General features: G+C 62.6%; 2 protein-coding genes across 2 annotated transcripts; both read right to left on the bottom strand.

Annotated features, from left to right (window-relative positions):
• Positions 1 to 1,816: 1,816 nt before the first annotated feature.
• SHCBP1 (SHC binding and spindle associated 1) lies at positions 1,817 to 12,079 on the bottom strand. The gene is made up of 13 exons (XM_036432728.2): positions 11,952 to 12,079; positions 9,781 to 9,948; positions 9,496 to 9,611; positions 8,717 to 8,925; positions 8,474 to 8,566; positions 7,733 to 7,966; positions 7,289 to 7,457; positions 6,771 to 6,891; positions 5,416 to 5,547; positions 5,062 to 5,180; positions 4,329 to 4,415; positions 3,951 to 4,092; positions 1,817 to 2,739 (listed from the first exon to the last, which is right to left on the bottom strand). The coding sequence occupies exons 1-13, from the start codon at positions 12,052 to 12,054 to the stop codon at positions 2,414 to 2,416; spliced, it is 2,019 nt and encodes a 672-aa protein (XP_036288621.1). The 5' UTR covers positions 12,055 to 12,079; the 3' UTR covers positions 1,817 to 2,413.
• Positions 12,080 to 13,156: 1,077 nt separating this feature from the next.
• LOC118716043 (vacuolar protein sorting-associated protein 35-like) lies at positions 13,157 to 22,422 on the bottom strand (the record flags this gene model as incomplete). The annotated part of the gene is given in 13 exon segments (XM_045579816.1): positions 13,157 to 14,080; positions 14,579 to 14,722; positions 15,503 to 15,742; positions 16,137 to 16,316; positions 17,314 to 17,436; positions 17,968 to 18,123; positions 18,332 to 18,539; positions 20,503 to 20,536; positions 20,539 to 20,650; positions 20,756 to 20,782; positions 20,784 to 21,003; positions 21,642 to 21,715; positions 22,340 to 22,422. Coding segments are annotated over 13 exon segments (1,781 nt in total), but the record flags the coding sequence as incomplete, so codon positions are not given.
• Between the last annotated feature and the right edge of the window lie 265 nt (positions 22,423 to 22,687).

Here is a 22,687-nt window from a genome sequence, read left to right as displayed (position 1 = left end):
CGGGAATCGAACCCTGACCTCATAGGTTATAGGTTGATGCTCAACCACTGAGCCCCTCCAGCCGAGCACAGGGGGTTTGGGGGTTTTTCACCAGCACACGGCCTAGACCTACACCTGTGCGTCTGCGCACCTACCGGTGCCCACACAGGCCCCTCACAGGCCCCTCACAGGCCCCTCACAGGCCCCTCACAGGTGCCGAGACCGCCCCTCCCTCCCGCCCCGCCCCTCCCTCCCGCCCCGCCCCTCCCTCCCGCCCCGCCCCTCCCTCCCGCCCCGCCCCTCCGGGAAGAGTGTGGTCCCGCCGCTCGGGAGGAGGCGCCTTCTTCCTGAAGTTCTGTGCAGCGTGACCGCCATCTAGTGGACAGTCATGGAAACGACGGGCCCGTCCACCGCTCAGCTGTCCCAGAACAAAACACAGCTTGTTTTATTATTTAAATTCTTTATTGTTGAAAGTATCCCATAGGTCTCCCCGCCTCCCAGAAAGGGGGCCCAGGCCCAGCTGCACCCAGGCTGAGTGATCTGTAAGTAACCCGCGCACATGCGTGCGCGTGAGCACACACACATACCCCCCCCCTCCATACACACGTACACACACACACACACACACACTAACTTTCCCTCCGGGGACCAAGGCGCTGATGCTCACAGGCACCGGCTCTGCCCGTTGCCACGGTAACTGGCGGTCTCCCTCCGCTAGCATTCGGAGAGCAGATGACGTGCAGTATGTACATGTACTTGCTCCCGATGAAGAGAACGCCACTTCCTTTCCCGTGAAACAGGAGCGGGTCCCGAGGAGACGGGAGTTACAGCGCGGCCGTCACAGGTGGAGCCGGAGTCCGGTCCCCGGGGGAGGGAGGCTGAGGGGAACGGCCCCCGGGAGCCCCCAGCGGCCTGGCTCAGTCTCCGCGCCCCCCGACCGAGGGGGCGGCGGCTGTGCGTCCCGGGGCCCCAGCTCCCCCCGTGCCCCTCGCTGGGCGCTGGGCGCGGCCCGGGGACTGTCCCTGAGCACAGGGGGCCACGCTCTGCCGGGCTGAACCCCCCCTTTTTTAAAATTGATTTCAGAGGGAAAGGGAGAGAGATCAGTGATGAGAGAGAATCATGGACCGGCTGCCTCCTGCACGCCTCGCGCTGGGGATGGAGCCCACAGCCCGGGCCTGTGCCCTGAGTGGGAATCGAACCCTGGCCTCCTGGATCCTAGGTTGAAGCTCAGCCGGAGCCATGCCGGCCGGGCCGGGGCTGACCGCTATCGGCAAACATCACTTTTTTTTTTCTTCTCTATTTGTTCTCGGAAACCTTACTTTTTAAATGTTTATGGAATGTGTCAGGGAGACCTTGGCTAGTAAAACGACAGGTTTCAGGTGTCCGTTCCATAATCCACCATCTGTACGTCGTATTGTGTGGGCCCCACCCCGTCCTCTCCTCCGGCTCCATGTCCCCGCCCTGCTCCCATGTTCCACTCCCATCACACGTGTGTGCCCCTTCCGCTCCAAGGCCCCCGAGAACGAGGCCCGTGGATCTGCTGCCTGCACCCCAGGCGTGGTCGCTCCGCGGCCTGACCCGGGCTCGGGCTGGCCCTCGGCACCCGCACGCCCCCTGGCCCTGGGACCAGCGGCCCAGACCCCCCTCCTCCTCACCATCCCGACGCCCAGGGCCCTCCCCGTCCTCTCTCACCGCCCTGACGGCTCTGCAACCACAGCCTGTCCCAGGAGCTCCAGTTAGAGCCGCCGCTGGAGAGAGGGAGGCTGGTCCTACAGCTCCAAGCCCTCCCTGCGCAGCCCCCACAGGGCACCCACCACCCACAGGGCCCCCCAACTTGGGAAAACACAAGATCCGATTCCGTCATCAGCATCACTTTAATCGTTAGTATATTAATGTAACATTTAACCTTTTTAATATAAATATGTCCAAAGCTGGCTTTACAGGGCAGACTGCACAGCTGGGTGAGAACCGGCTCAGAACACTGCTACACGATCCACGCCCGCCAGCTCCACGCACTCTGCTCTGGTACACGCTCCACGTCTGCTCTCAGGAGCCACAGGCCACGTACGCACGCAGCCCGAACCCTGCAGTCTGACGGGGCGGCCCCCGTGGAAGAGCTAGTCCTCTGAGGGGTGTGCAAACTCAGCTGGGGCCGGACACGCTGCCCCAGGCCAGAGGGCACAGCAGGGGGCAGCGCGGTCCAGGGCGACGGGCCCTTGTGCCTGCCTGTGCTCCGAGGAGCCGGGGAGTGTGCTCACGCCCGGGCTGCAACAGGCTCGGTGTCAGAGAACCGTGTCACAGGAGCCACCGCCTGTGCAGAGAGGGAGGTCCGTGCACCTGCAGGCAGGCCCCTACCCACCGGGTACTGGCCGGGGCCCAGCGAGCAGGAGCAGAGGCAGCGGCAGAGCAGGGGGCGGGCGTGTGCACGGCCGCGTCAGAAGAGAAACGTGCCGAAGCTGCCCTTGCCGTTCCACTTGAACTGGTTCTCGGCGATGGCCACGAACATGCCCTGGGCCATGAGCGTGTCGTCCGCCTGCGTGATGCCCAGCTCGCTCAGCCGCTTCCTCCTCAGCCGCCCCTTCTGCGCGGAGGCCGCCACCAGCTCGCTGACGATCTCGCAGTTGCCTTCCGGGTGCCCGGGGGGCCCGGGCCTGGGGCGCAGCCCCCCCTTCCGGGCCGGGCCCCCCAGCAGCTCCTCGGGGTCCGCGCCCTCGGCCTCGGCGGCCTCCCCCTGCGGCGGACCTCTCGGCGCCTTGTTTTCTGGGGACAAAGGAGCCCGACTGGGACCGGCTCCACGGCCGGATCCCGCCCGCCCAAGACACGGGCCCGGAGCCCCACGGGGCCACGGGGCCCCTCCTCCGGGAACTCTCACCCACGGCCCCTCCCGCCCCGTCGCCCTCTCAGCACCGCCAGGAGCTCGCTGGCTGCCGGACGCTGGCCGGCTGTGAGTCACTGTTGAAGGGCCCACGGGTCAGGCCAGAGGTAACTAACGAGCGGGCCTTAGGAGGTGGCGGGTGTGGGCCTGGCCCCACGGCCCCCGGGAGAAGGAAGCAGGAAGAGGGATTCGCCGAGGGAGGTCCCTGCTGCTGTGCGGCCCGCCTGCGACTGGGGGAGCGTGACCCGGCCGGCAGCCAACACAGATGGAGGCTTCAGGCCTGACCCTCAGGACGCGGTTCTGCCAACAGGAACCAGCTCAGAGATCCTCTCCCCGGGTCACAGCCCTCGGCTGACACCTCACAGCGGCCTTGTGAGACCCTCAGCCACGCCCCTGCACCGACCTCCAGAACCCCGGGCCACGCCCCTGCACTGACCTCCAGAACCCCGGGCCACGCCCCTGCACTCTGACCTCCAGAACCCTGGGCCACGCCCCTGCACTCTGACCTCCAGAACCCCGGGCCACGCCCCTGCACTCTGACCTCCAGAACCCCGGGCCACGCCCCTGCACTCTGACCTGCAGAGCCCCGGGCCACGCCCCTGCACTCTGACCTGCAGAACCCTGGGCCACGCCCCTGCTCTGACCTCCAGAACCCCGGGCCACGCCCCTGCACTCTGACCTCCAGAACCCCAGGCCACGCCCCTGCACTCTGACCTCCAGAACCCTGGGCCACGCCCCTGCACTCTGACCTCCAGAACACCGGGCCACGACCCTGCACTCTGACCTCCAGAACCCTGGGCCACGCCCCTGCACTCTGACCTCCAGAACCCCAGGCCACGCCCCTGCTCTGACCTCCAGAACCCCGGGCCACGACCCTGCACTCTGACCTCCAGAACCCCGGGCCACGCCCCTGCACTCTGACCTGCAGAGCCCTGAGGACACAGCCCCTGAGGAGGAGGCTCCCCACCAGGCCAAACTCCAGCTGAGAAACGCAGGATCGGCTCAGGGCTGGCCTCCATCACATGCACTGAGTCAGCCCCTCTGCTGCCCAGACAGACAGCCAGCGCAGGAGCTCCGGGAGGCACGGGCGGCCCACCTTCGGCTCCGCCCTGGGCGTCCTCCTGCAGGTCGGAGAAGATCCTCGGCTTCACCAGGACGACGCCGTAGCCCTCGTTGTTGTGGATGATGTTGTTCACCAGGGAGATCTTGGGGAGGTCGTAGTGCTCATCCAGGAAGTCCTGTGACAACGAAACGGGCCTGTGAACGTGGTCCCGGCCTACCCACCGCAGCTCCCGGCGACCCCAATCCCGAAGCAGGAAGGGGGCGCACAGCGGGAGCCAGCGAGGGCCGCAGCCCGGCCCTCAGGCCGCACGCAGGCCTCCGAGAGCCCTGCACCGGTGTCTGCAGCCCAAAACCGCTCTGTTCCCACCTTCCCATCGGACCCCAGGGCCAGGGACGCCGGGGGCGGGCTCACCTTGATGAGGATGCCCTCCCGGCAGTGGTGGATCCCGCTGTCGCTCAGGGAGCACGTGCTGCCCGGGTAGATCTCCACGCCGGCCCCCTAGACCGCAAGGCACCGCGCCCTTTGTGAAGGCGGGCGCCGGAGGCCCCCCGCCCTTTCTTACCTCTGACAGCGAGCCAGAGTGCAAGGAGAAAGCTTTCCTAGAAAATGTGTGTTTCTAGCGACGCTGCCTCTGCTCCATCGCCAGTAAGTGGTCCATCATTCATCACTCTGAGAGACCACGCGCGCACACACACACACACACACACACGCACACACGCACACACGCACACACGCACGCACACACACGCACACACAACACTGGCTAAGGTGTCTGCCCTTCACTGTTGTTCCGCTCTCACTCTGGACAAATCTGTTTTCTGATTCTATTAATTGATCGATCAATCAGCAGCATGGGACCATATCAAAGAATGCAGAAGACACATCTTCAAGTGGAAACACACATTCATTACAGAAATTCTCAGAAAACAGAAATAGAATCCCTTCAAGGTGGTGAAGAACAGCCACAGGAACCACTCACCTCGCTGGGGACGGCACTAAAGGAGCGCGGCCCAGCATGGCCGCCTCCCCCCACCCAGCGCTGGGGCTGCCTCTTCCTCCGGCCCGCGCTGCAGCCCCGCCCCCGCCCCCCGGGAGGACACACCTTGGCGCCGCCCCTGACCCCGCCCCGGACGGGAGCACGCACCTTGGCGCCGCACAGGTCGGAGGCCCGCATGACCAGCTCCGCGGAGGTGCGCACCGTCACGCCCGTGGTCTCGCACTGCAGCACGCAGTTCTCCACGGTGGTCCTGCCGCGGTGGACGACTGCAGGGACACGGACACGCTCAAGCTGGAATGGGCTCCGCAGGCCGCACCCTGAGTACGTGAGTAACTGACCAGCCTCCTGGGCCCCGGGGCTCCCGGGCTGGCCTCCCGGGGCCCGGGATTCCCGGGCTGCCTGCGGGGGGCTCTCGGGGCTCCCGGGCTGCCTGTGGGGGCTCCCGGGTTGACCTCCTGGGGCCGGGGTGCCCGAGGCCGGCCAGCGGCCGCGCAGCCTCACCCAGGATGCCCTCCACGGCGCCGTGCTGGATGAACTTCACGCAGGAGATCCTCACGTCGGCGCCCGAGCAGTCCACGAAGGTGTCGCCCTGGCCCCGCTTCTCTATGACGATGTCGTCGGGCAGCCCGTACCCTGGGGAGAGCGCGCTGCTGGCGGAGGCGGCCGAGCACAAACTCCGACAGACGCGGCCGGGCCCAGCGACGCTGAAGTAAACGGACCCCCACACACCGGCTCCACGTGGCCAGAGCAGACACAACCCAATAACCTCAACGCCCCATCAGAACTGCCGAGAGCCCCGGCAGCTCAGCACAAAATCTGCTGTAAAACGGGCCCGCGGGCTCTGACGCACGTGACACAGCGGTTTTGCCAGCTCAGGATCCTGTTCTTCTAACACACGTGTCAAACACAAGGCCCACGGGCCAAATCCGTCCCGCCAGGCCTTGCAATGTGGCCCGCACCGCGCTGTCATCACTGCACTCCGCTGCGTTTCCATCACAATGACAGTTTATGACTGTTCAGTAAACCATTCGGCCCGCGATTTAGGCTGGATTTTAGATTTTGGCCCCTTCTCTGATTGAGTTCGACACCCCTATCCTAACACAATGAGGTTCCAGATTATCGGCCGTCATTCTCTTACACAGACCGACTCAAAACCCAACACGCAGTGGCTGGAGTGTCGGCCAGGCACTGAAGGGCCTCGGGTTCGATTTCCTGAGGCCAGTTTTTTTTTTTTAAATAAGCTAAACTTTCTTAAATAATGCACCCATATACCCACAACTTTTACGGGCTAAGAATAAGCAACACGTAAAATAATACTTTTTAAAATGTGCTTTTAAAGTATATTGCTGGGGGGGGGGAATAAAGTATATTGCTGGGACATTTTTTATTCTAGAGACCAGATTTCCTGCCCATGCGCCTCTCACAACCTGGAAAGCAGTCTTTCCTTATTGTTAATGCTCACCCAGGGGTACTGTCCCGGGGATCTTTTTAGAGCGTGGGAGGCAGGGAAGAGGAGAGGAGCGAGCAGGAGGGAGACGTGGATGTGAATCAGTGACTGGTTTTCACACAAGTGCCTTGGATCGACCCTACAACCGGGTGTGTGCCCCTGACTGGAAACGGAGCCCGTGATCCTGTGGGTCATGGGCTGGGCTCTAACCACTGACCCACCCTGGCCAGGGCCCGTGGCCTTTTCCTCCCCGCGTGTCCTCCAACACTCGAGGCCACAGGAAACACCCCCTGTGGCTCAGACACCGGGCCGGTCCTTCCTGTGTGAAACCGAGGGGCTGGCACCGCATTCCCTCCGGGCGCCCCGTCCACGAGGCAGGTCCCCGTTCCCGAGGCCGCCGCCCCCTCACCTTCCAGCTCGATGGAGTCCGCGATGGAGATGGCGCCCTGCACCACGTAGCGGCCGGGACAGACGATCACCCTGTCGCCCTCGTAGCAGGCGCCGATGGCCCCCAGCGGGTCCCTGTGGAACTGGAGGGCAGCAAGGACACAGTGGCCCGGGGGCCTCTGGGTCCCACATGTCCTCTGAAGGGGTCCCACAGACAGAGCACCCCGAGCCGTCCGGCCCCGGCACAGACGCCAGCGGGGCAGCCCTGGACCCCGTGTCCTCACCTGGACCCCCGTGTCCTCACCTGGACCCCCGTGTCCTCACCTGGACCCCCGTGTCCTCACCTGGACCCCGTGTCCTCACCTGGACCTCCGTGTCCTCACCTGGACCCCCGTGTCCTCACCTGGACCTCCGTGTCCTCACCTGGACCCCCGTGTCCTCACCTGGACCCCGTGTCCTCACCTGGAACCCCGTGTCCTCACCTGGACCCCCGTGTCCTCACCTGGACCCCGTGTCCTCACCTGGACCCCGTGTCCTCACCTGGACCTCGGTGTCCTCCGCGCCTGGCTCCGGGCACAGCCGGTCCCTGAGCAGAGCCTGCAGCAGCCCCGTCACCATGGCGGAGGACACCACGTGGGTGACCCTCTGGCCACGCGGCCGGGCGCCCTTTGCTTGGACGTTGGAATTCTTCTGGTAGCCGAACACGTACCTGGGAGGAAGCAGGGGGCTGTGAGCAGCACGGCCTGCAGAGGGGCTGAGCGCCGACCTATGAACCAGGAGGGCACGTCCGATTCCCGGGTGGGACGCATGCCCAGGTTGCGGGTTCGATCCCCATTGTGGGACGTGCAGGAGGCAGCCGACCCATGATTCCCTCTCATCAGTGATGTCTGTCTCTCCCTCTCCCTCTCCCTTCCCCTCTGACACCAATAGAAACCTCTTTTTTAAAAGCCAAGAAGCCAGGCAGGGGTGGCGAGGGGCCCACACCTCAGCAGGGGGTTCTCGATCAGCTTCAGCTTCTGCTTGAGCTGCTCCAGCTCCGAGTACAGCTCCAGGCCCTGCACCATGGAGACGTTCTCCTGCTCCGAGTCCGCGCCGTAGGCCGACAGGCTGCTGCGCAGGTCCAGGAAGCTGCGGTAGACGCCCTCGCAGCGCGCCAGCAGGCCGCGGTAGTCGGCGACCAGGCCTGAGGGCACACGGTCCTCCAGGATGTCGTAGTGCCTGCAAGTTCGACAGCGGCTGAGCCCTCCCCGAGGACACTTCCGGCCACGGAGCTGGCCACGCGCTCAGCCCACGGACACACTTCCTGAGGGGGCGGGGTGGGCAAGGCTGAGCCGTCCCTCGGAAGTGGAGTGCTGAGTAAATTATCTTCTCGCCTATCAGATTCAAAACCTTAATAAATGTGTGGATTTCTGTACATCTGCGGCCTATCTCTGTCCGGGCTCCGGAGCACACACACACACAGGTGGAGTTAACCCACAGGTGGAGTTAACCCACAGGTGGAGTTAACCCACAGGTCAAGTTAACCCACGGGTCAAGTTAACCCACGGGTCAAGTTAACCCACGGGTCAAGTTAACCCACAAGTTAAACCCCGGGTCAAATTAACCCACTGGTCAAGTTAACCCAGGGATCAAGTTAAACCACGGCTCAAGTTGGACCACAGGTCAAGTTGGACCACAGGTCTAGCTGGACCCCGGGTCAAGTTCAAGGTCGGCGCGGACACTCACAGCCTGAGCCGCGGCTCCACGCAGCGGACAAAGTAGTCGTAATCGTCCTCCTCCTCCTCGTCCCAGCTCCTCCAGATGTGCTGGTAGAAAAACCTGAAGCGGAGACCGTGCCACTCCAGTTCAACCCTGGCTCCGGGCGGGGGAGAGCGAGGGGAAACTCGCAGCCCGCAGCCCGCCCCCGGGAGAGGACGCCGGGCCTGGCCTCACGCCCGCCTGTGGGGGAGCTCCCGCCGCGCCGCCCACCTGACGTGCTCCACGGCCAGCGCCGTCTGGTCCAGGGCCCCGGAGCCGTCGAACACCACCCACAGCTCCCGCAGGGGCAGCCGCCAGCCCTTCAGCTCCAGGAGCTCCCGCACGCACTCCGCCGTGAAGGTGCCCGCGCGCGCCTCGCACAGGCAGGGCTCCGCCAGCCGCACCGCGGCCTCCAGGGCTGCGCAGTCCACGTCCGTGACCTCCGAGTGAAGACGAGGGCTGACCACACGGACCCCGGGGAGGAGGCCCGCCCAGCACCGCGCGGGGCTGGTGTGTGGAACAGGAGCCGGAGCGGAGAGCCTGCGGCCCTCACTCAGAGGACGAACAGACGGGCCTGGCGCCGGCCCACACGGGGCTGACACAGCGATGGAGGGAACTGACCGACAAGACGGTGACAGTATGGGGCAGAGTCTGACTAGCAGGGGAGGAAGCCGCTTGGGAGCTGCAATGGGAAGGGGGGGCGGCAGCAGCCCTCAGGGCCTGTGGCAGAGGCCAGCTCGGCAGCTGCTGGTGCAGAAAGGCCGAGTTTCCTGCTGGATCCAGAGGAAGTAAAGGGCAGTGAGCAGAGGGGACAGGATGGGGGGAGCCCCCCAAGGCGATCAGGGGCGAAGCACATAGGAAGGGGCCTGCAGGGGCGAGTAGATGCGAAAGACAGGCTGGTTTCAATCGGCTCATCAACCTTAACTAGGAGCCGGGCGTTGGCCGTGACGGCGCGAAGGGAAGTGCTTTCAGCGAGAGGCACAGGGAGCTCAGCGAGGGCGTGAGTTTACCTCCACCAGCACCTCGAACACGCTGGTGTGCCAGACGGCCCGCCACCCCGACGGCTCCAGCACCTTCTCCAGGAACTCGGCCGTGAACTCGCGCACCTCCGAGGCCTTGCAGTCGGCTGCAGAGAGGAAGCACGGGGGGCCCTGAGGCTGTGCCCGGCGGGGGGGCGGCCACGCACACAAACAGGCCCGCACCACAGCCAGGGGTCCGGGGCCCACCGGCCACCGCCACGGGGGCCGAGCCAGACGGCGCCCGGACGCCGAGGCAGGCTCGGGCGGCGGGCTCACCGAGGATGTAGTCCTGGTAGGCCCGGAAGCGCTCGTAGAGCGGGAGGTGGCCGGTCTGGAACAGCTCCGGGAAGTGGGTCTTCCCCTGCAGCACGAAGCGGGGTAACCGGGACCCCGGGCTGTCCTCCCGGCCGCAGTCGCTGCTCGCATCTCCGTCTGGGGGCGAACCTGAAGGAACCGCCCGCGTCAGCGGAGCGGCCGGGCCTCGGGGTTCAGGCCGCTTCCCCCTCGCGCCCCGCTCAGCGCCCACAGCCACACGCTCCCCTCCCGTCGCCGCCCTGAAGGGAAGCACACCCCAAACCCCAAGTTCTCCTCCCGGGCCAGGCCTGTTTCTGAGCTTCCCCAGGAGGCGCCTGCCACTGAATTAAGTGGAGGTCACCCGAGGAATCACAGATAGATTTATATCTGTCGGCTGAGCCGTGGCTGAGGGGGGGGAGGGCCAAGGAGGGCCTGGGTGCTGTGAGCCAGATGGTGACGATCTCTGAACTATAATAATCTGGCCACTCCGTGTCTGTCCTATAGAATAAAAGGCTAATATGCAAATTGTCCTCTCGACCTGGAGTTCAACCAGCAGTCAGGCCGGCCAACCGCCATGTCCCCTCCCCCTGGCCAGGCTGGCCGGGCCCCACCCACGCACGGATTCATGCACTGGGCCTCTAAGATATATACACACACAGAGCGTTCACAGACCATCATAATCTGGCCACTCCGTATATATGTGTATGCGATTTTTTATGTTTTGTTTTAAATTTCAGAGAGGCTGGCTTAAGGCAGAGACCGTTCACTAAAGCGGTCCTATGCCTGGGCGCGGCTGCACAGCGTGACCTGCCCAGCGAGGAGTCTATGATCCGTCACAGAACCCCTTCCTCACCCACAGGAGCTCCCGGGTGGATGGTGGGCGCTGGAGGAGGGAGGAGGGAGGAGGGAGGTGGACGTGGAGGTGTCAGTGCCGACAGTGCGTGCACACACACCTGCAGGGCTCCTCAGGCCCCTCTGAAAGCTCCCTTTCCCACCCTCCCTGCGCCTCCACCCTCGGAGGGCCCGCAGCTGTCCCCGCAGCTGTCCCCGCAGCCATCCAGATGGGGAAGCCGAAACCCGGGACTTGCCCAGGTGGCTGGGGGGGAGAGGGGGAGCAGTGGCGGTGTGAGGTCCGCTTCCTTTGCTCCCTCTGGGGTCTCCCCATCCCAGTCCCACAGCTTCCAGCGGGGGGCGGACACAGTGGGGCCTCCCTGAGGGGGAGGCGGCCGAGCCGGGCCTGGGTGCTGAGCCGTGACCAAGGGGGGGGCGGTGAGCATAGACTTGGGTGCTGGGTGCTGAGCTGTAGCCAAGGGGGAGGGGACCGCGAGGGAGGGGGGCCCAGTGGGGCCTGGGTGCCGGGTGCCACCTGCCCTGGGTGCTGTGAGCCGTGACCGAGGGGGAGGGGCGGCGAGCAGAGACCTGGGTGCTGGGTGCTGGGCTGTAGCCGAGGGGGAGGGGGGCCGAGCGGGCCTGGGTGCCGGTGCCGCCCGCCCGCAGGCCCGGGGGCGGGGGGGGGGTGTCGCTCCGCGCTCGGAGGGCAGCGGCCCGGGGCCGACACGCCCGGGCCCGACACACGCCCGGGGGCCCGACACGCCCGGGGGCCGACACGCCCGGGGGCCGACACGCCCGGGGCCCGACACACGCCCGGGGCCCGACACGCCCGGGGGCCCGACACGCCCGGGGCCCGACACGCCCGGGGCCCGACACGCCCGGGGGCCCGACACGCCCGGGGCCCGACACACGCCCGGGGCCCGACACACGCCCGGGGGCCGACACGCCCGGGGGCCCGACACGCCCGGGGGCCCGACACGCCCGGGGGCCGGCACGCCCGGGGGCCGACACGCCCGGGGGCCGACACGCCCGGGGGCCCGACACGCCCGGGGGCCGGCACGCCCGGGGGCCGACACGCCCGGGGCCCGACACACGCCCGGGGCCCGACACACGCCCGGGGCCCGACACACGCCCGGGGCCCGACACGCCCGGGGGCCCGACACGCCCGGGGCCGACACGCCCGGGGGCCGACACGCCCGGGGCCCGACACGCCCGGGGGCCGGACACGCCCGGGGCCGACACGCAGGCGCCCGGGGCCGGGCCTCGCAGACCCGCCGGGCCGGGCGCTCCGGGCCCTCGCCCCGCCCGCCGTCCGCACTCACCTTCCTCCGGGGGCGCCTCCCGGGCCGCGCCGCCCGCGCTCCCCGGCCCCGGCCCCGGCGCCTCGGGGCGCAGCCCCAGCCCCGCCGGCAGCTCGTCGGCCATTTCAAATGTGCGCGGGCGCCGCCGCCCGGCTGCGTGAGCGCGCGGCGCCCCTGATTGGACGGCAGCCGCGGCGCCCGGGCCAATCAGAGGGGAGCTTGCGTGCCCGCCCGCCCCCAGCCCGCAGGGGCCCGCCCTCTCCAGGCGCCTCCAGCCCCGGGCAGCGCCTGGGCGCCACCTACTGGCCAGGCGGACCGCCGTCCTCCGCCCAGCTCTGGGCAGAACTTGGACCACGTTGAAATGGGTCATCCTTTGGGATGATTTCCAGAACGCTAATGGCCGTTCGCAGACATCGGGCGAAGCAGAAAAGGCATCGGGTGACAATAAACACTGTAGTTGGCCTCCTTCGTGCGGTGACTGGGCTTCACCCGGCCACCCTTTCACCTCCAGCCCCCTCCACCCGCTCCTTCACCCACTCAGACGCACACATTTGGAAATAACGTCCAATTAAATGTACAAAACGTGTGTTTTGCCCACATTTACCATCAAAGCCAAGTACAATCTCCAATGACACTAGCGGTTGAACACTGTGCACAGGACCCGCCCTGCACGCTCTGCCTGCATCCTCATTCAAGATTCAAAAACAGGTTTGGCTCAGTGGATAGAGCATCGGTCTGCGGACTGAAAGGTCCCAGGTTCAATTCCGGTCAAGGGCATGTACATTGGTTGCGGGCACATCCCCGGTGGGAGGTGTGCAGGAGGCAACTGGTCAATGTTTCTCTCTCATCGACGTTTCTCTCTATACCTCTTCCTTCCTCTCTGTGGAAAATGAATAAAATATATTAAAACAAAACAAAACAAAAAACCCGTCCCGAGGCCAGGAATACAGATGAGAAAACAGTCACCAAGAAGAAGGGTAAAGAAAATAAAAACACAAAAAGGTAAGTAGCACCCAGTTTAACCCAGCACAGCGAGCATCAGAAGCAGCCTAACTCCAGTAGCGCCCTGAGGGCTGTGCCGGCAGAGAGGAGAGGCCAGTGACAGCAGGGCCGCCAGGATGCCAGGTGTGAGGCGGCGGAGCCTGCCGGTGACGTGGCTCAGCAGGCTTTGCACCCACAGCACCTGCTGGTTCCCGTATGAGTCAGTATGAAAGAAGAGTCCGGACTGTTAATAGCAACTTTATTCTCACTGGTGAAAAAAAAAAAAAAATTTCTGATAATGGTCTGAAGTATTTCCCCCTAAATTTACATGGAAGGTTATACATAAATTACATAGATCACAAATTTTCTATTTTATACTATTTAGAACAAAATTATTTTGATAAATATGTCAAGAGAACCAGATAGGTTCTTACTGGATGGCTGAGCCCCAATATGCAAAATATAGCTTCTGGTTTGACCATGGTGCTTTAGATCCTCACACATGCATTAATATATTCTAGTTTTAGGGAAAATACTATACAGGGCCTCATCCTGCACGTAGGGAGGAGCCCGGCTGAACTTCACATACAGTATTCCTTTCGTCTACCTCACACTGGACTAGCGAACAAAGAGACAGACTTCCGGCCGGGTCAGTGCTCCCAGCGATGAGGCAATGACACAGCCAACATGGGCAGGACAGGGAGGGGGAAGGAGAGCTTCATCAGTAGCCGAGAGTGGTTTCTGGATAACTCTGTTTTGTTTTTTTACAATCACGGTAATTTTAAATAGCAAATCATGCCAGCTGGGTGATGAGCCGACCTGCACACTTATGAAGTGAATAACTTTATTAAGGTCTCGGAGGTGAGTGTCCGGAGGCGCCGGTCACACGTCACAGGGAAGAGACGAGGCCTACCGCAGCCTTTCTGAAGGCACAATCGAGGGAGGCGGCCGCAGCCCGCAGCCCGCACCCTGGCCGTGCGGCGGCGCCCTCACAGGACGAGGCCCTCGTAGATGGGCCCCTCGGACTCCGGCGCCTCTCGCCGCAGGCGCAGGTGCTCCAGCGTGTTGTGGAAGTGCTTGTTGATCTGCTCCGTCTCCTCGCTGGACTCCAGGTTGGGGAGGTCCTCTCGGATCTTCTGGATAAGCTGGTTCAAAACCTGAATTGTGACCTGCAAGCAACGTGCACACGCTCACGACCCAGCACCAGCGCACAGGGTCGAAGGTCACTTAAGGAAAACATTCTGAGGAGCTCGTGTTCCTCGCACCAATTACCAGAGCGATCATGAAAAGAAAGAAGAGATGAGAGCAGGGTTCCTACTGAAGCTACAACTATGAGCTAGTCATAAAAAAGGGGGGGGAGGTAATTAAAAAATACAGAGCCTCATGAACCAGTAAGAGAACAGCAGCAAAACAGGATTTAACTACAAATCCTCATTCTCCTTCGAGAATCATTCTAGCTTGTACGTGATGACAAGGCAGCCTCCTAGGTAAGTCGTTTGGTGTCTTGGACAGGCAGTGGCTGTTTTTACAAAACATCCCTCAGCAAACGCGATGCCCACATGGACAGAGCGGGGTCTGGAGACTCAGAGACCAGGAGGTGGACTCGCCCACGGTGTCAGGACGTACACGCGCACGCACCGCCTGAGGGCAGGGCGGAGGGCACTCACCGCGTCGTTCTCCTTCTCGTAGAAGTAGATGTATCTGTTGAGGATCTCTATGAAGAGCTGCACCTGCAGCGAGGGGTCCATGCACTGGTTGGCGATCTTCAGGGCTTTCTTCAGGCACTCCATGACCCTCTTGCCGCCGTGCAACTGAACGGGGGGGTGGGGGGCTTGTTAACGAGGTCAGTGTTTCACGAACATCCGGGCCACAGGGACATACACACAGCTCTATGCATCTTGCTCATGTTCCAAAGGGCAAAAAGAATCTAATCTTCCTTGTCTAAAGCACGCAGCTCCGTTTTAAAGCAAACAGGTCCCTTGCTTTGCATGTTTATGTTTATATTTACACACAGCACACTCGGAGACGTTGTGGGCTAGGTCCCAGACCACAATAAAGCGAGCATTGCAGTAAAAAGGAGCTGCGTCAGCCTCCTCAGCAGCCACTAATGATAAGAGGAAGCAGAGGGAGAGAGGGAGACAGGGATGGCCGGTGGGCGGAGCAGTCAGCGCACACAGCAATCCCGGTCCCAGGACACCCCGACATGACAGCAGGACACCACGAGCACAGGTCACGTCACCAAGTGTGAGGTCAGGAACAGGCCTGACACACGGAGCACAGCAACTACGAGATACGAGGGGCCACGTGCCGTGGGAAACGGCGCCCCCGTGGGCTGGACGCTCTCTGCAGAGCCAGCAGCCCGCACTGAGCAGGCGGGCCTGGGTACGGGTGTGTCTGCTGAAGGCAGCAGCCTCACCCCGCGGTTTGTTAGTCTCTAAGCGGAAGCAGGCGTCCCGCAGGATGTCACTCTATGCATTCCTTTCCTTCCGGCTCCTTCCCCGGAGCGGCTTCCTGGCCTCCAGCGCCTCGCCGCCAGGCACAGCCTGCCACCCTCCCTCCCTCCCTCTCTCCGGCAGCGGCCCAGGCCTCACCTCCTCCCCGTTCTTGTCGGTGTTCCGGCCCGGCCAGAAGAGGTGGGCGCAGGTGCTCACGGCGCGGCCCTGGTCCGGCTTCTTCAGGAGCTTGGAGGCGGCGAGCGCGCACTGCGTCCTCAGCGGCTCATGGTTCTCCTCGCCGAAGCACTTCATCCTCTCGAACGTGCCGATGATCAGCGTGATGGCCGCCAGCTGGGCCTTGGAGTCACTGATCTCGTCCTCGTACAGGGAGAACGCCTGGCGGGCAGAGCGGGGCCTGTAGGTACCAGCCATGCCCGCGGGCACTGCCCATGCAGGTCCACCACACCCCGCCCTCCGGGAGGCTTCCTGCAGGCCTCGGATGGGCGCGTGCGGCCCGGGAGAAGCAGGAGGCAGCGGGATGCTGACCGGCTGCAGCAGGAAGGCGGGCTCAGCTCCTGCTTAGCCCAGGCCTCCCCGTCCGAAGGGGCGAAGGACTTTCCCCAAGAAGTTCTGCCAGGACCGTGGGAACCGAGGCTCACCAGCACCCGTAACTGAGGGTCTCCCTCTCCGAACGGTCCCTGTGGCCGCAGCACTAAGGTCCCAAGCCCAGGGAGGGAGGGGGCGGCCTGGCACCACCCAGGCGGCTGACCCAGAGGGGGCAGCTCTTCACCTGGGACATGAACTCATACGCGACCGTCTCGTGGTTCTCGAAGCCGATCTCGCCGGCCGCCAGGGCGCCCTGCAGGAACAGCCGCAGCGGCAGCTCCGCCAGCTCGGCCTTGATCAGCGCGCTGATGGTCTGGTGGGCGAAGGAGAAGATCTTCTGGCACTTCTTCTCCCACTTGTCGTCCTGCAACACGAAGCCGGCTGCTTACCGCAGGTCCGGTGGGCCAGGACACTCCCTGGACGCGAGCCTCCCAGACACACCGAGCACAGGCCTCGGCAGTTTCCTCACGCCCTTCCCGCTCCCAGTGCACTCCTCACATACTAGGCACCTGTTCTCTCTCTTCAGAAAAGCAACACATGCCAAATTTGGACAAAATTAGAAAAATAAACAAAAAAAGATTTGTGAAAATTAAAACCATCCCTAAATCTATCACCAGCAATAATCCCTGATAACACTTTCTTTCTTCTTGGCAAATGTAACTTGACGGGGACCTTGCACACAGTCCTGCTTTCTGCTTTACAGCCGCTCATAAATGATGAGTCCAGCCCTTCCTGGTGGGCTCAGCAGAGAAAGCGTCAGCTTGTGGACTGAAGTGTCTCAGGTTCAATTCCCGTCAAGGGTTCACGCCTGGGATGTGGGCTCAATCCCCAGTAGGGGGCATGCAGGAGGCAGCCGACCAATGATTCTCATCATTGATGTTCCTCTTTCTCTCTCTGAATTTAGTAAAAATGTATTTTAACAATAAAAATTGAAAGAATTAAAAAGGAAGCAAACAACCCACAATGGGTCCAACCCCGAGACGCCTCGATGGGGGCTCGTGGAGAGGGGACCGGCCGGCCTCCCGGGCAGAGCTGCCCCACCTACATGCCTGCAGCCCTGCCGTGTGGCCGCTACGCCGGAGCCTGGGCTGTGCAGCCGCTCTGTCAGACTGAAGACCGAGGCAGCTGGTAGGACTCGGGTCTCAAAGGAAACTTCCTACCGGGGCTGCTCCGAGCACACACTTAGCCCGGCTGAGCTCTCACTTCCGTGCCTTCGGCCGGTGCCTGATCTGCCAGCATCACTGGGGGACGGGAGAACGAGCCACCGTCTGCTCGAGCAGTGGCTGTTCCTATAGAAACGCACTAAGTGCACACGGGGGGGGGGGGGGGGGAGTAGACAGCACAATGAGACGCACACCCACCACTTTGGAGTTCTGCTTGTAGCGGAAGGCCAGCTGGTAGGCGGCGAACACCAGGGGTGGCAGCGTGAAGCGGATCCGCTGGTTCCCACCAGCTCCGAAGTGCTTCCGTGCCGTGTTTAAAATCTGGTGAAACACCCGCAATGCCATCAGTCTTCTCTGCTCCGGGACTCACCGCTGTCCAATCAGAGGCAGCACTGGGTCTCTCACAGCTGCTAGCCCCACCGAGGGCCCACACACCTCTGACCTCGCAGCATGTCACCCGACACACAGGAACCCCACCTCACAGACGGGGCTTGGAGAGGCTGCAGGCCACCGTCAGGGCAGAGGGCTGCACAGTCCCCGAGCGCGTGCAGGAAGCACAGTGCCGGTGGAGGCGCTAAGGAGACTCCATCCCATTCCAACGTGGCAGCACCACTCCCACCTGCAAACCTGACTACAGGATTGCTCTTATGCTTAAAGCACCAGTTAAAAGGATAAGGAGCAGAGCTCCAGGCACTACAAACAATGCTTATCAGGAGAGGAAAGTCTACGGACTCCACTCCATCTCTCATCAGCCGCCATTCCTTCCAACCCTCCTGCAGCCCGCTGTGACCCGAGAGCCACGCCCGTGCCTGCCTCCCGGGGGCGCAGGGCGCAGGGAGAGCGGACTCGTACCAGGTACTGCTGGTCGGGGTCCTCCGACCGCAGGAGGTGGATGAACCTGCCCACGAGGCTCTGCTCGTCGGCAAAGTCCTCGGGGTCAGGGTCCTCCGCGGGCTGATCGGGCTGGTCCTGGATCAGCGTGGAGACGAGGTTCATTATGGCGTCCACCTGTACATGAGACAGAGACCGGGTGAAGCCATAGCCAGAAAAAGCTGCTGTTCAGGCTTCCAGTGGGCGGTTCCCCCTGTGCCCACAATGCACTTCGTCCCAGAAGCAGGGATGGGCAGGCCTGCGGCAGAGGCCAGGCAGCGCGGGCTCCCTCCCTCGTGCACCTCCACCCCGTGACTGACCTTCACTCCCGCTGGCGCCGGCTCACCTGGTCCTGAGAGACGATCTCCGTGTTGTAGTCCAGCACGTTGCTGAGCACGTAGCAGCTCATGCTCTTCCGGGACTCGTAGTCGAAGTACTCGAAGAGCGGGTGGAAGTGCCTCAGCTTCAGCACGGTCAGCACGTTGCTGTAGGCGTCCACGGGGATCTTCAGGAGCCTGGTGAGCTCCTTGGAGACGGCGCTGCTGGTGGCGATGCTGGGAGGCAGGGAAGGGGGCGGCCTCACTGCGCAGAACCAGCTCCCGCACAGGCGGCGGTGTGCACGGCCGTCTGCACCTCTCACCTCTCACCGGCACGGAGAGGCGCCCGCCCCGGCCACCGCCCTCCTCCCGGGATGCGTGTCCTGACACGTGTCTTCACCTCCTAACATCCTAGTGCCAACAATGGCCTCAGTAATGCCGGGCTGCGGAGCTGGAGGCTAAATGACTGTCTGGAATTCGCTGTTTCTGAGGGAGGGTGGGAGCGGTGGCTCGGTCCCTGGGCGGCTGGTAAGTGCTGTGAGCACCACAAAGGTAAGTGGGAGAAAAAACCAGGCCAAATGAGCAAGTCCACCGACCAGGAGGACCACCAACTCCCGCTTCTGCGTCAGACAGCGGGGATTCGGGACAAGCAGCTGGGTTTCAGGCAGCAGCCTGTGGAGCTTTGGTGGAGACGGGCAGCGGCCGCTTAGAGAATTGTAGAGATCGGGATTTCTAAGTCTTCATTTTACCTAATTTTACTTTAAAATTCACTTAGTAAGGGAAGATACAGAGACATCAGTGTTATCATTCAAGATCTGAAATGCTTGTCAGGTCACACAAAAAATGGCCCAGACCCAAGGGAAGAGGGGCCAGGAAGAGGTGCGAGAAAAGCCACCCTCCTGCTGCAGCGAGCCCCTGGAGGCGGAGGGAGGCCCCTGGAGGCGGAGGGAGGCCCCTGGAGGCGAAAGGAGGCCCCGGAGGCGGAAGGAGACCCCTGCAGGGAAGGGAGGCCCCCGGAGGGGAAGGGAGGCCCCCGGAGGCGGAGGGAGGCCCCGGAGGCGGAGGGAGGCCCCGGAGGCGGAAGGAGACCCCTGGAGGGGAAGGGAGGCCCCTGGAGGGGAAGGGAGGCCCCGGAGGCGGAGGGAGGCCCTGGAGGCGGAGGGAGGGCCCCTGGAAGGCGGAGGGAGGCCCTGGAGGCGAGGGAGGCCCGGAGGCGGAGGGAGGCCCCGGAGGCGGAGGGAGGCCCCGGAGGCGGAAGGAGACCCCTGGAGGGGGAAGGAGGCCCCCGGATGGGAAGGGAGGCCCCTGGAGGGGAAGGGAGGCCCCTGGAGGCGGAGGGAGGCCCGGAGGGGGAAGGAGACCCCTGGAGGGGAAGGGAGGCCCCTGGAGGGGAAGGGAGGCCCCTGGAGGCGGAAGGAGACCCCTGCAGGGGAAGGGAGGCCCCCAGAGGCGGAGGGAGGCCCCCGGAGGCGGAGGGAGGCCCTGCAGGGGAAGGGAGGCCCCCAGAGGCGGAGGGAGGCCCCCAGAGGCGGAGGGAGGCCCCGGAGGCGGAGGGAGGCCCCGGAGGCGGAAGGAGACCCCTGGAGGCGGAGGGAGGCCCCTGGAGGCGGAGGGAGGCCCCTGGAGGCGGAGGGAGGCCCCGGAGGCGGAGCGAGGCCCCCGGAGGCGGAGGGAGGCCCCTGGAGGCGGAGGGAGGCCCCGGGAGGCGGAAGGAGACCCCTGCAGGGGAAGGGAGGCCCCCGGAGGGAGGGAGGCCCCAGAGGCGGAAGGAGGCCCCGGGAGGGGGAGGGAGACCCCTGGAGGGGGAGGGAGGCCCCTGGAGGCGGAGGGAGGGCGAGGCATGAGGTGAAAACATGAGGTGGAACAGTGATAGAGCGAGGGCCAGCTGGACCCACTCAGCAACAGAGGGGCGGGACAGGAAGGGACCACTGAGAAAAACAAAGGGCTCGTAAATGTCCAAAGTGGCCACTAGAGGGTGCCGCAGGCCTGGCAGAGCTCCACTAAAGCGGCTCTTAAGTCTTCTCTTCTTGATGGCATCGAAGCTCAAAACGGGATCGCAAACCTCCTTAACGCCCACACCTGACATCCTGCACAGCCCTCCTTTTCGGAGCCCCTTCCTTCTCGGGGAGCTGCTGCTGGCACAGAGTCTCCCTCGGGTTAAGAACGAACTTGTTCGTCACACCGGAGGGTACCGACTTACTGCTCCAGGTTGAGCTTGTTGAAGATCTCCACCGGGTCTCCAGCACCTTGTCCACGTAGTCCACACGGTCCGGGTAGCACTTCATCGCCAGGTTGATGAGCGACACTTGGAGCGACACGACGTCCTCCGAGGGCATGTCCTGTCTGGACTGCGGAGGGGAGAGGCACGGGATTCGTCAGTCAGTCAGTCAGTCAGTCACACGGGGCCTCCCTCCCGGCTGGGGCTCGGGCCTGCACGGCGGACCCACACCCACCTGGATCACGGTGGCCACCTGCTGGGAAGAAGATGTCGAGAGCTTGAATGTCTGCGGGGATGCCGGGCCCGTCCTCGCGGTGCGCGAACAGCGCCAACCTGGGGCAGACGGCCTGGTGAGGGCGGGCGGGGTGGGGTCCGAGGACATGCCGCCTCACGCCTGCCCACCTCCTGCGGGGGTCTTTCTCCGGGAGCAGAAAGGGCTTGAAAAGGACGGATGCAGCCGACACTTCCTCACTCCCTTTTACCCTAAACAGTCTGCCGGGAAGCCCTACTTCCCTGCAATCCCACTTCTCCCAAACGTGGGTGCCACACAGAAATGGGTTCTCAACAGGCCAATGCTGCCAAACTCCGTGAAGCCTGACTTAAGCAGATACGGACAGGAAATGCGTTAGAGGAGACTGATGTATTCAACAGAAAGATTAACAGGACAATCTTTAGCCCAGCCTGGGGTGGCTCAGTGGTTGTGCATTTACCTGTGACCAGGAGGTCATGGTTCGATTCCTGGCCAGGGCTCCATTCCCAGTGGAGGCATGCAGGAGGCAGTCGATCAATGACTCTCTCTCATCACTGATGTTTCCTCTCTCTCTCCCTCACCCTTCCTCTCTGACATCAATAAAAAGATATTTCTATATGTGTATGTTATCTCATGCTTCTGCACAATTAAACGCGAACCTCTTTCCTGCTAAGTGAGAGGAGCACTGATCGGTACTGGCGCTTCCAGAACTAGACGTGTACGTGGCAGGCGCTGCGTAGTAACTCGGGAGCGGGAGTGACGCAGGACGCGTCTCACGTGTCAGGACGGCCTCTCACGTGTCACTGGAGCTCAGTTCGCCCGGAGCTCTCACCTGTCGATCAGCGCGATGATGATGTTTCTTCACGTTCACGTTTCTGGTGCAGCTCGGCGCAGGCCCGGAGGAAAGGTTTTCAGGGTCTGCAAGTGGAACTCGTCGGGGAAAACCTGAAAAAACCAAGCCAGAGCTGACTGGACAGCAAACACAGCTCACGTCAGCCTCTGGGCCGGTACTGAGAGTCCGAACTCGTTGGAGAGATCGCTTCCGGTCTCGGGGGACCAAATTAAAATACGCTAAGCTCTCCACCATAAGCCAGACAGACCGGTCCACTAACCACGGCACCCACTCTGCTGCGCCTAATGAGACTGGGAATGGGAGGTTCGCTGACACTTGGGGGAAACACAGAGACCACATGTTAGCGGCAGGAGAAAGGAATGCTTTATTTCACCCAAAGCCCATTTCTCCTCTGTCAAGATTAAAAAAAAAAATGAAAATTAATGAACTATAAAGTGGGTTGTTTAAAAAAAACACATAAATTGCCCTAGCCTGTTTGGCTCAGTAGATAGAGAATCAGCCTGCGAACTGAAAGGTCCCAGGTTGATTCTGGTCAAGGGCATATACCCGGTTATGGGCTTGATCCCAGTGGGGACTTGGAAGAGGTAGCCATCCATGATTCTCTCTCATCATGGGTGTTTTTTTATCCCTCGCTCCCTCTTCTTTTCTCTTGAAATAAATAAAAATATATATATTTTAAAAAATCTTTAAAAAGACAACGAAGTGCTATCACTTACCTGGATAATACACTCCATGAGGATTCTTGAGCCAAAGCATCCCGACAATTCACGACTTGCTCCAATATGCCGGTCAAGACGATCTGAGAGAAAAGTAAGAGATAAAGGATGATTTTCAAAATCTTAGGTTACCTCTCTAGTAACACACTTGGACTATTAATTTAAAAACCATATTTTAGGTTTTTCTCATTCTTGCTTAATTTCTAGGTTAGAATTTTATAGCCCGGCCGGCGTGGCTCAGTAGTTGAGCATCACCTCCGGACCAGGAGGTCACTGTTAGATTCCTGTCAGGGCACAGGCCTGGGTTGTGGACTCAATCCCTGAGTCAGGGGCGTGCAAGACACAGCC

This window comes from Pipistrellus kuhlii, unplaced genomic scaffold (assembly GCF_014108245.1).
Source record: "Pipistrellus kuhlii isolate mPipKuh1 unplaced genomic scaffold, mPipKuh1.p scaffold_m20_p_117, whole genome shotgun sequence".
Lineage (NCBI taxonomy): Eukaryota > Metazoa > Chordata > Mammalia > Chiroptera > Vespertilionidae > Pipistrellus > Pipistrellus kuhlii.
Note: the sequence above shows the minus strand (reverse complement) of the source record. Positions and strands in the feature narration are given on the sequence as shown.